Source organism: Myxocyprinus asiaticus, chromosome 36 (genome assembly GCF_019703515.2).
Source record: "Myxocyprinus asiaticus isolate MX2 ecotype Aquarium Trade chromosome 36, UBuf_Myxa_2, whole genome shotgun sequence".
Taxonomy (NCBI): domain Eukaryota; kingdom Metazoa; phylum Chordata; class Actinopteri; order Cypriniformes; family Catostomidae; genus Myxocyprinus; species Myxocyprinus asiaticus.
Window position 1 is genome coordinate 18,956,665 of NC_059379.1, and position 9,791 is coordinate 18,966,455.

The 9,791-nt window shown below is 35.1% G+C and overlaps 2 protein-coding genes across 2 annotated transcripts; one reads left to right on the forward strand and one right to left on the reverse strand.

The window, feature by feature from the left end:
- Positions 1-26: 26 nt before the first annotated feature.
- LOC127427277 (phosphatidylinositol-glycan biosynthesis class F protein-like) lies at positions 27-7,851 on the reverse strand. Its single transcript, XM_051674775.1, has 6 exons — positions 7,615-7,851; positions 6,862-7,111; positions 6,599-6,690; positions 6,398-6,514; positions 3,181-3,289; positions 27-471 (listed from the first exon to the last, which is right to left on the reverse strand). The coding sequence occupies exons 2-6, from the start codon at positions 7,087-7,089 to the stop codon at positions 358-360; spliced, it is 660 nt and encodes a 219-aa protein (XP_051530735.1). The 5' UTR covers positions 7,090-7,111; positions 7,615-7,851; the 3' UTR covers positions 27-357.
- A 213-nt stretch (positions 7,852-8,064) lies between these two features.
- Positions 8,065-9,791, forward strand: LOC127427280 (cysteine-rich PDZ-binding protein-like). The gene is made up of 5 exons (XM_051674780.1): positions 8,065-8,201; positions 8,519-8,584; positions 9,013-9,067; positions 9,168-9,271; positions 9,409-9,791. The coding sequence occupies exons 1-5, from the start codon at positions 8,186-8,188 to the stop codon at positions 9,471-9,473; spliced, it is 306 nt and encodes a 101-aa protein (XP_051530740.1). The 5' UTR covers positions 8,065-8,185; the 3' UTR covers positions 9,474-9,791.

The following is a 9,791-nucleotide window of genomic DNA, read 5'->3' on the forward strand; positions in this document are numbered from 1 at the left end:
AAAAAAAGGGAAACTGTGCATCTCAGTTTGGTTTGCAAAACATTTTCATTTTACAACATTTCTCTGTCAGTACTGGCTTTATTTACAAGACAATTAAGAGGAATGAAGAAATAAATATACTGCCATGAAGAGCATACTACAAACTAAATATTCTATTAATCAAAGAAAACGACAGATGTTTATTGTTGTAAATGTGACCTCAGAGTCAAAGGTCATTTCTGGGATTTGGAGCATGCACGTTGGCCAGGCACCAGGATGGACAATTGTTTTGGTTTTTTTTCTCTATTTTTTGACACATCTCAATCGCTTTCTCTCTCTCAGTTCCTGGTGGCCTGTAACTTTGAGCCCTTCTGTTGCTCACTTAAGCTTGTAGGTGAGCTGTTTGCGATGCCAATGGATCCAGACAGGAGCAGCGAGGAGGCCAGTCAGAAATCCAGTAGTTGCGCCAAGGGTACAGGAGATGGGCCAAACCTAGACAGAGGAGCCAAAAATTAAGAGATCTGATACTGCAGGAGCACAAGTGACTGCCTGTGAATTCTTCAAAATCACTGTGGTGTTCTGCCAACCAAATTTTGTATTCAAGACTGCTTTCTTCCTCTTTCTTTTGTAGAGTTTGTTTTGTGAGTGTCATGTATTGGTGGCCTTGCCTCTCAGGTCTGTTCCGACTACTTTGCATTTTTAATTTTTGCTTCGTATGATCAAACGTGATTTAAAACAGTATTATTTGCAGTCTTTGCAAATATGTAGAGTTGTCCGAGTGGTCTTTAAAGCTTCCAACACATTGTGAACAAAGAAAAAAGAACAAATGCCTTTATAAAAATTTAATTCAAACAGTAGATATATGGAATGGAAATCTAAAAATCCAAAGGCACAATGGTTTTGTGAGAATTTGAAATTCAAGATAAAACTTAAGCTGTTGAAGCCTGAGTGGATAAACATAATGTAAATGTAATGACTTGCCTCAAAATTTACTGACTATTAAACAGCTTTTTATAACATATGGTCATTGTTTTAGTCTTATTGCTTCTTCAAAGCTTCTTAAGGCATATTTCAGACTTGCACAAAACACACATTTCAAAATATGCAATTTTTGGTTATTATATTAATTTGAAGAGATTGAGTAGCAGGTGACAAAAAAATATTTGATTACCCCCACACACTCTTTTCTTATCTGTCTTTTTACAGAGTGAGACAGAATACTTTACTGAATAAATTACTGGAGCTCGTGGAGTGGCTCAGAATTAAAAAAATGTCACTAAGATTGATTTTTCAATTATCTCAAGGCCATGGGCACCATTAAAGCGGACTGTCATGGCAGGAGTGTCGGGACTCAACCACCCTAGAGTTTCTCATTAGTTCACACTTCTATCATCATGTGTTGAGGAATCACTCTACGCCAACTTAACTGCACTCCCTATAGCTTTCTTACTACCATAATGCATCAGTCTCAACTCTGCGGTCTCATCTAGACATCTGTGTGTAGAGAGTGTGTCAGAAAGCACACATGGGAGACTTCAGTGTGACATTTTGAGGGCAAAACGAGGGCACACGCTGGACTCTGATCAATGTCTTTGTACAATGCATGAATAATTGAACTCACAGTGCAGTCCTTCCATGTTTGGAGAACATTGCATTTTTCATGAAGATTGGTTCATACCAAACAAAGTCTGTCTATGGCTGTCCTAGCAGATTTATTGGTTGAGGGAAAAGTTGTCTAAAGCGCTCTTAGTTTTAACTATGCATAATTTGTTTACTGTTTGACATAGCCTGTAGTCGTTCAGATTACACATAAAAATATAGGCAGGTCTAAATCTGAATTATGGTATAAAAGAAAGCAAGCTCTACATGTACAATGTATACAGTAGTATCTGCATCACAAACATGACAAGATTGTTGGTTGGTTTAGTAGTGTTAAAGGAAAGTTCCTGGTTCAATAACAGCTCAGTTAACAGGATTTGTGGCATAATGTTGATTACCACAAAAAAATGATTTAGGCTTGCTTGACATTTGTTTAAAAAAGTGGTTATAGTAAGGCACTTACAATTGAAGTGAACGGGGCCAACCCATGACTGCTAAAAATGCTATATTTCAAAAGTATAGCCACAAGACATGAACATTATAGGTGTTAACCTGATTTTAGGGTGATATAATCACATACTAACCTTATCTGTTTAAAGTTACATCCAAGACTGGGATTACACTGTTTTGTTGGCATGACAAAGAAGTTGTAATATTGGATATAACCTTACACAGATAAGGTTAGTAAGTGATTTTTATCACACTAAAATCATGTTTACTTGTGTAATGTTTACATTTTGTGGCTTTCCTTTTCAAACAATGTGTATATTCGTTTCCATTGTACTTTTTTTTTTTTTTTTTTTTTTAAATAAAGAAGGGATGTCTAAATTATTCAATATAAATTATATATTATATTACAACATTATGCCACAAATGCTGTTAAATGAGCTTGACTTGTATTGAACCCGTAAGATTCCTTTAAGGATAAAATCTATGATTTTTTGCACACAGAGAAACATGAACAGAAAAAACAAAATCATATTCAGACAGCAGCAATAAGTTAAATATAAATCAAAACCCAAATATTAACACAGCACAAAAAATATTTTTGCTTCTTGCACAATCTTCCCACAAGTTAAAGTATGTCATCTCAGTTTCAGGAAATCACCTTCAACAGAAACACTTCTCTGGCATGTTCCTCCTTTCTGATGTTTGATGCAGCACATGAGCAGGAGCCTTGAAACAAGGAACCCTCTCCTGAAATTTTGCTGCCCCAGCAGAAATCTTTTACAGATCATAGCCTACTTAATGTACCTCAACAACACCCCCTCACTTATCTACATAGTCTTGGCGCTTTTGGTTTACCAAAAAGATTTAGTGAAGAAAGACAATTCATCATTGGGGATAAAGAGAAGAAATAGGATTTGAATATGTCGGAGACCAGACTCAAACCTGCATCACCCACATGAGCACCACTCCTCAGCCAGAAGCTTGTATACCAACTGCTACTTTACACATTTTTTTTTTTTAATTCACTGGAATTTATGATACTAGGTTGCCATTGCAATATGCAAGCGCACAGGATTAAAAGCGCACAGATCTTTGTTAAAAGGAGTGAAATTTGTTTGTGTGTGTATGATTATGTTCTCACGTCACACTAACCTGCCAGGGTCTGTCCCAGTCAAGAGGAATAGGAAAAGCTCCCAGCCAGGCCCCAACAACACTACAGCCAGTGGTAATCTGAAGCGAGGTGTCCCACACTGACATTGCTCTGAAAACGACACACGCTTAATCAGCATTTTGTGTGAAAAATAAATAAATACAATTTGCTCATAGAGACAGAATACTAACCATATCTGTAAAAATAACTTTATATAACTGTATAAAACAAGCTAAGTTCATGTAAACAGATAAAATAATGAAACAATGGATTTACAGTACATTGACACATTTAGATATATCAGTTAATATATATATCTATAAGGATTAGAGATCATTAAATACAGTGCTTGTATGCTGATATGAAGTAGAATGATGAAAATGTAAGAGTAGGAGTTCAATGAAAACAGGCCATGGACTCAGCTGCTCAGAGCAATTCTTGAGTATTTACCTCTGAAAGACCTGCAGTGCTTAAACAAATAGTGCAGTTGTATAAACACACAGCATCTCTTACCATCATACTGTTGGAAATAATCACTAAATGATAGCACGAAACCCATTTCTGTGGTCCGAGTTTGTGCTTGTTTCTAAACATATCAGCCTAATATCTCATTTAAAGGAACAGTTCACCCAAAAATTAATTCTCTAGTCTAATCATTTACTCACACTCATGCCATTCCAGGTGTATGAATTTCTTTCTTCTGCTGAACACAAACAAAGGTTTTAGAAGAATATCTCAGCTCTGTATGTCCTCACAATGCAAGTGAATGGGTACCAAAATTTTGAAGCTCCGAAATGCATATAATGGCAGCATTAAAGTCATCCATCAGACTCCAGTGGTTTAATCCATGTGATAACTGATATGGTGATCAATATTTAAGTCAATTTTTACAATAAATTCTCCTCCTTGCCCAATAGGTGGCGATATGCACGAAGAATGCGAATTGCCAAAAACAAAAGAAAAAGAATGTGAAAGTGAAAGTAGAGATTGATAGTAAAAAAGGATTTATATATTGATCACCCACACTTATCATATCGCTTTTAAAGGTATAGATTTAACCACTGGAGTGGTATGGATTAATTTTATGCTGCCTTTATGTGCTTTTGGAGCTTCAAAATTTTGGTACCCATTCACTTGAATTGTGAGGACCAACAGAGCTGAAATAGTCTTCAAAAATCTTCATTTGTGTTCTGCGGAAGAAAAAAAAGTCATTCATATCTGGGATGGCATGAGGGAATGATGAGAGAATTTTCATTTTTGTGTGAACTATTACTTTAGGCTAAAATACTACATACATAGAAGCTTTACTGATTTTATTAATTGACAGTGCTTTGGCCTATGCTGAAATATACAATTAGAAAATGGGAAAGGATCAGACTCAGCTCATACCCCACCCATTGGCAGTGTTGGGTAACGTTACTTTTAAAAGTAACTTGTTAGAATATTGCATTACTCCTTAAAAAAGTAACTTAAAAGTAAAATGTTTTGGAAAGTAAAGCGTTACGTTACTTTTGCGTTACCATTTTCTCACAGCCACTTTCTCTTCTGCTATGCATTCCATACAAATAAGCCACGAATTGCATTGCATACAAGAGACATTACAGGTCATGCTAGCTACTGTACAACACTCATGTCAAAACAACATAGTAAACAAACAGATATTTAGAAAGTAGGTCTCATGTCATATTTATAATAAAGAATCCATAACATAAATATGCATGATTTATTTTTCCATCAACATGGCAGCCAGTATGAATAATGAAGAATAACTTCTGTCTCACCTAAACCAGCAAAGTTCAACACTTGAACCTGCATCATATACGTCATCATGTGCTGTGCTCATCGACAATGTCAGAGTCAACTTAAGATGTTTTTCAAAAGTCAGGATAAAACTGAGTGGGGAATGCCAGCCTAACAGGTTCAAGGAATGTGTCTGATAATAAAAGAATATTTTTCACTTAAGTCATCTCAGTGCACGCTTGTTTTGAATTGATCCACGGTGTGTACAGACGCCACTGGTTGATCGCATACAATTTCAAAGGCACATGTTGATACAACTTGAATGGAATTGTTTTTAATACTACCAAAATGTCATAAAAACGGTTTGTTTCATGAATCAAACTACTTGTTTATTATAAAACAAAATTGTAGAATCTTTTTAGAAACTAAGAAATTTTCTCTGCGTACACAATCGATTTAGAACGTTGCTCGGAGCCACTGATCCAGAGTCAGCTTTTCTTATCCCAGTTACAGGGAGCTGTAACACGGAGCAGTTTGACTGCATAATTCAGTGAATTGAGTGAGTATTTCACCCTGTGTATCATGTCGGGGCCAGTGGAAGACTAGTCTTATAATCCCTCTACCTAAACGCATTTACAGATTTTTTTAATGCAGTGTGTATAAACACATGAATCAATCGCGTTTCACTCAACAGAACGTTGACCTCATATTACGTTAAAACACACAATTTTCCCGGCTTGTATAGCTGATGCACATGCGTTGATTGACAGGCTATGTCTGTATCTAAAAGGTGATTGGCTCTTTTACCTGCAAGGCGGGACTTCCTTTCTACATCTATTGACTGTTGGGTGCTAGAGATTCTTGGTTGGGCGTTGCAATTTCTCCCATTCATTTCAATAAAAGTGACTCGTCTCTGACAAATAGTCTCTGGCCTCACACTCTATAGAACTAAAACAACAAACTCCCCGAAGTTTGCAGACTTCTACTCCTGATTTCTTACAATACAGGGAAAGTAGTGGTGTACAAAAGCAACGTGTTATTTTATTTAAAAAGCAACTCAGATTACTCGTTACTCGAAACAGTAATCTGATTACGTAACACGCATTACTTGTGACTCGTTACCCCCAACACTGCCCATGGGGGAAGAAAAAAATATTTTTGTCTAAGAGCTTTAAGTTATATTCAATTCTAGATGCTTGTAAATGTGGATAACACATTGTGATTACCATTTTAAAATGGTCTGTGTAATTTATTCTTTATGTTTAGGCTTTTATTTTAAAATAATCCCTTGACTATGAAGCTGTATGTAAACTGTTGCACCCATTTCTCAAAGTTGATCAAAGTCTCCATCTAGTGGATTAAAGCCATATTGTGGAAGAATAACACATGAACTGCTCACCAAACCCATTTCCCATACTGTTAAGGGAGCAAGCAATAATCCAGTTGGTTCATGGTGAAGATAATTCTTACTGCACCCACCCATCTCTGCTGAAAACCCGGATCCAAGCTTGTACGTTAGGGCCCAGTATGCACAAACATCTTAATGTAGTAAGTGTGGACAGCAGCATGGCCAGAGAAAACGTCTCCAGGGCAGACCTGCAACATGACAGTAGACTTTAACATCAAGAATTCACAAAATCAACATTTTTGATGCCAAACAAATACACAAACATTACTCACTCTAGTAGAGGTGCGCCATACAGTACAACCACAGTATGAAAAAAGAGGCATGACAGTAGAAAGTACAGACAGGATCTGAACAATCTATTGATCTGTGAAAGAAAAAAAAAAAAAAAAAAAACACTATGAAAAAAAATACATTTCTAACTGATTTTTCAAAATATTCCAACCAAAGCTAATGGGTTCTTTCACTGAACTTTTTAAAACTAATTCGTTTAGACACTAATTGATAAATCATTGGAGAATACTCTGCTCCATTATACTTTGCAGCTCAACGTGTTCTTCTTTGTTGATGGGCTGATGCCTAGAAGCCAAAACACCACAATGTTGACCACAGCAACAGATCCGGCCACACAATACAGCCAAACCATGTGAGTCCCATAAACAGAGAAGTTTTCCACCAACACAGCAGGCATTACAGTTGCCATGAAGATGGACGATGCAATGATGACATGGGCTGATGCCATGCCCCTAATCTCAACATCCCACATAATGGAGGTTAAACGTCTGTACCTGTCAAAGAATGATGAAAGAACAGGATTGGGTGAATGGCTGAATGAATAAATGCAAAAGCAATGTTAATTGGAAGCCATGTGCATTGCCTTTCACATCATTTTATATAAAGTTGCAACGTGTTATATGTCACTGGAGAACGGACATAAGACACAGACAGGAACCCAACATGTAGGCAGTGTTAAATCTATTAAAGATATAGTTCACACTAATGACACTGGCAATACTGAATATGATCTATGGCAATACACTGTGTATATATATATATATATATATATATATATATATATATATATATATATATATATATAATATTTGTTCAGACATGGATTTCACTGATATAAAAAGTCACATACTTGTCCACATATGGAACATATTTAAAAAAAATTAGTATATATTTTTCCAAATACTAATGGAATTTGAATGTGTGCATATACGCTCAAATGAGGACATTATATTGCACATAGCTAAAATGAGCATAAATGGTGAATTATTCAACTTACTGTTAAATAAAGATTGCCAAGTGTAGTTTGGTGGCTGGTTGAGGCTATTATCACAAATAAATGCACTTGCTAATTCAACTTGACGGATCGCCAGATTCCTCTAGCACTTCGTGAATAATTCAACAAACCATTAAAAAAAATTATCCTTTCCAAACAAAACTCCATAACATATTATACACATAACTAAAACATTTGACGTCGAGCACTTTATTTACAAAACATGACTACCATGAACTTCCGGTATCATGAAGTCACAAACAATGACCAACTATTTCTTAATCATAATAAAAGTCTCTAGAATTAATGAAGCACCATGAGAAAACTGATTGAACACAATGTTCATTAACTTTCATTAGTTTTGAGATTTCATTTAATTATTTTAAGAATGATATTGCCATGTTATATTGTTATCATATTGAGTGACATTTACCAGGGCTTTTATTTCGACAACTCTTCATATTACGTCACAAAGAAGAGTAAAATTGTTTCTAGCTTCATTATTTTGTTTTATTTGTTTTGCATCTGAGAACTGCTCTGACGTGTGAGCTACGATTTTCTGACACATTTGAAGATGGTTTGCGAAAAGTGTAAGTAGCTATAATGAATCCTATTGTAAATCAGAGGATTATTTTTTTTTTACAAGTAATTTTATTTTCATTTTTGTCATTTTAATTGGATGTTAATCTAGTAATCGTGTGTCGTGTTTTACCTGCTAGCAATAACATAGTAGTAGCGAGAGAACTGTAGGAAACAACAAAACAGTCTACTGTAAACATACGTGTAGCCAGTTGTTCTTGAGCTCGACGATGATTAACATTAATATATTGTTTTTATTGATGTCAGCCAAGCTTGAAGGCTGTAAGTGTTGTATTTTTGTGTATTACGCATGTGTTGTTCCAAACAGGCGAGAAGAAACTGGGACGGGTCATCACTCCTGATACCTGGAAAGATGGTGCTAGAAACACGACAGGTAAATTATTTAGATGGTTAGGTGATAGTTTGGTTACACTTAACAAAAAGGTTGTATTTGGTAAAATTAATTCATATGAACTAACAATAAACAAACTGTTACACCATTTATTAATCTTGGTTAATGTTAATTTCAACACTCTAATACATTTTTAAATTTAAAATTAACATTAGATAATGCATTATGAACTATCATGATATAACAATAAACAAATATATTTTCATGAATTAACTTATGAAGATTAATAAATGCTTTATAAATATGTTGGTCATTGTTAGTTCAAGATACCTTATGCACTAACTATTGTTTTTATTGCTTTTTTATTTATTACCTAGATATATATTAGTATTTATATAGTAGTATGCTGCTGGATGTTAGTACGTACCTTGTCGACACTGAATATTAACATGTAAACTATTACATTACAGAGAGTGGTGGGCGAAAGCTAAATGAAAATAAAATGCTGACATCCAAAAAAGCTAGGTGTGTTAGAATTTTATGTTTAACACCATAGTCTTGCTATGCATTTGATTTATAATGTATGATGAATTTTTATTGAAAGCTTGCATAATATTTTTGACAGGTTTGATCCTTATGGAAAGACTGGTTTTGCCATTTGCAGAATATGCAAAAGTTCTGTCCATCAGTCTGGTTCACACTATTGCCAGGGATGTGCATACAAGAAAGGTGTGATGACAGCGAGGGAATGTTTTTGGATGCTCTTTGAAATCGGTCTTATCCGTTGTTTATGTAGAACATAAGCTCATTGTGTTTAACATAACTTAACATAACTATTTGTGTGTTTTCTATTTCTTCTTTTGCAGGAATTTGTGCCATGTGCGGGATAAAGGTTATTGATACCAAGAACTACAAACAGACCTCAGTTTGATTCATTCTGTGTTCTTGGAGACATCTTGTATTTGGTTGCGATAGGGGTGTTTGTGGATGATTGTGTTAGTTTTTAGTGCAGAGGTGGCAATGGAACAATTTGCAGTGTTTTGTGACACAGAAAGTGATGAGAAAGTGGTGCACTGGTTCATAACTGTTATTTATAAAGGGCATATGTTATTGGTATTCCTCTCTCACTTAAACATAGAGCAATATTTTGGCTTGTACTGTTTGGACAAATTAGAAGTAAATCTGTTTAAAAAAAAAAAAATCTTAAATGTGCTCAGTTTGGCTTCTTTTTTTTTTTTTTTTTGGCAAA

Coding starts and splice junctions, on each gene's coding strand:
- LOC127427277 (XM_051674775.1), bottom strand. CDS start 7,089: ATGTGGGATGTTGAGATTAGGGGCATGGCATCAGCCCATGTCATCATT. Junction 6,515..6,598: donor TATGGCGCACCTCTACTAGA/GTGAGTAATGTT, acceptor GTCATGTTGCAG/GTCTGCCCTGGAGACGTTTT. Junction 3,290..6,397: donor CGGGTTTTCAGCAGAGATGG/GTGGGTGCAGTA, acceptor TGTCGTTTTCAG/AGCAATGTCAGTGTGGGACA.
- LOC127427280 (XM_051674780.1), top strand. Junction 8,585..9,012: donor TGGTGCTAGAAACACGACAG/GTAAATTATTTA, acceptor ATTACATTACAG/AGAGTGGTGGGCGAAAGCTA. Junction 9,068..9,167: donor CTGACATCCAAAAAAGCTAG/GTGTGTTAGAAT, acceptor TATTTTTGACAG/GTTTGATCCTTATGGAAAGA.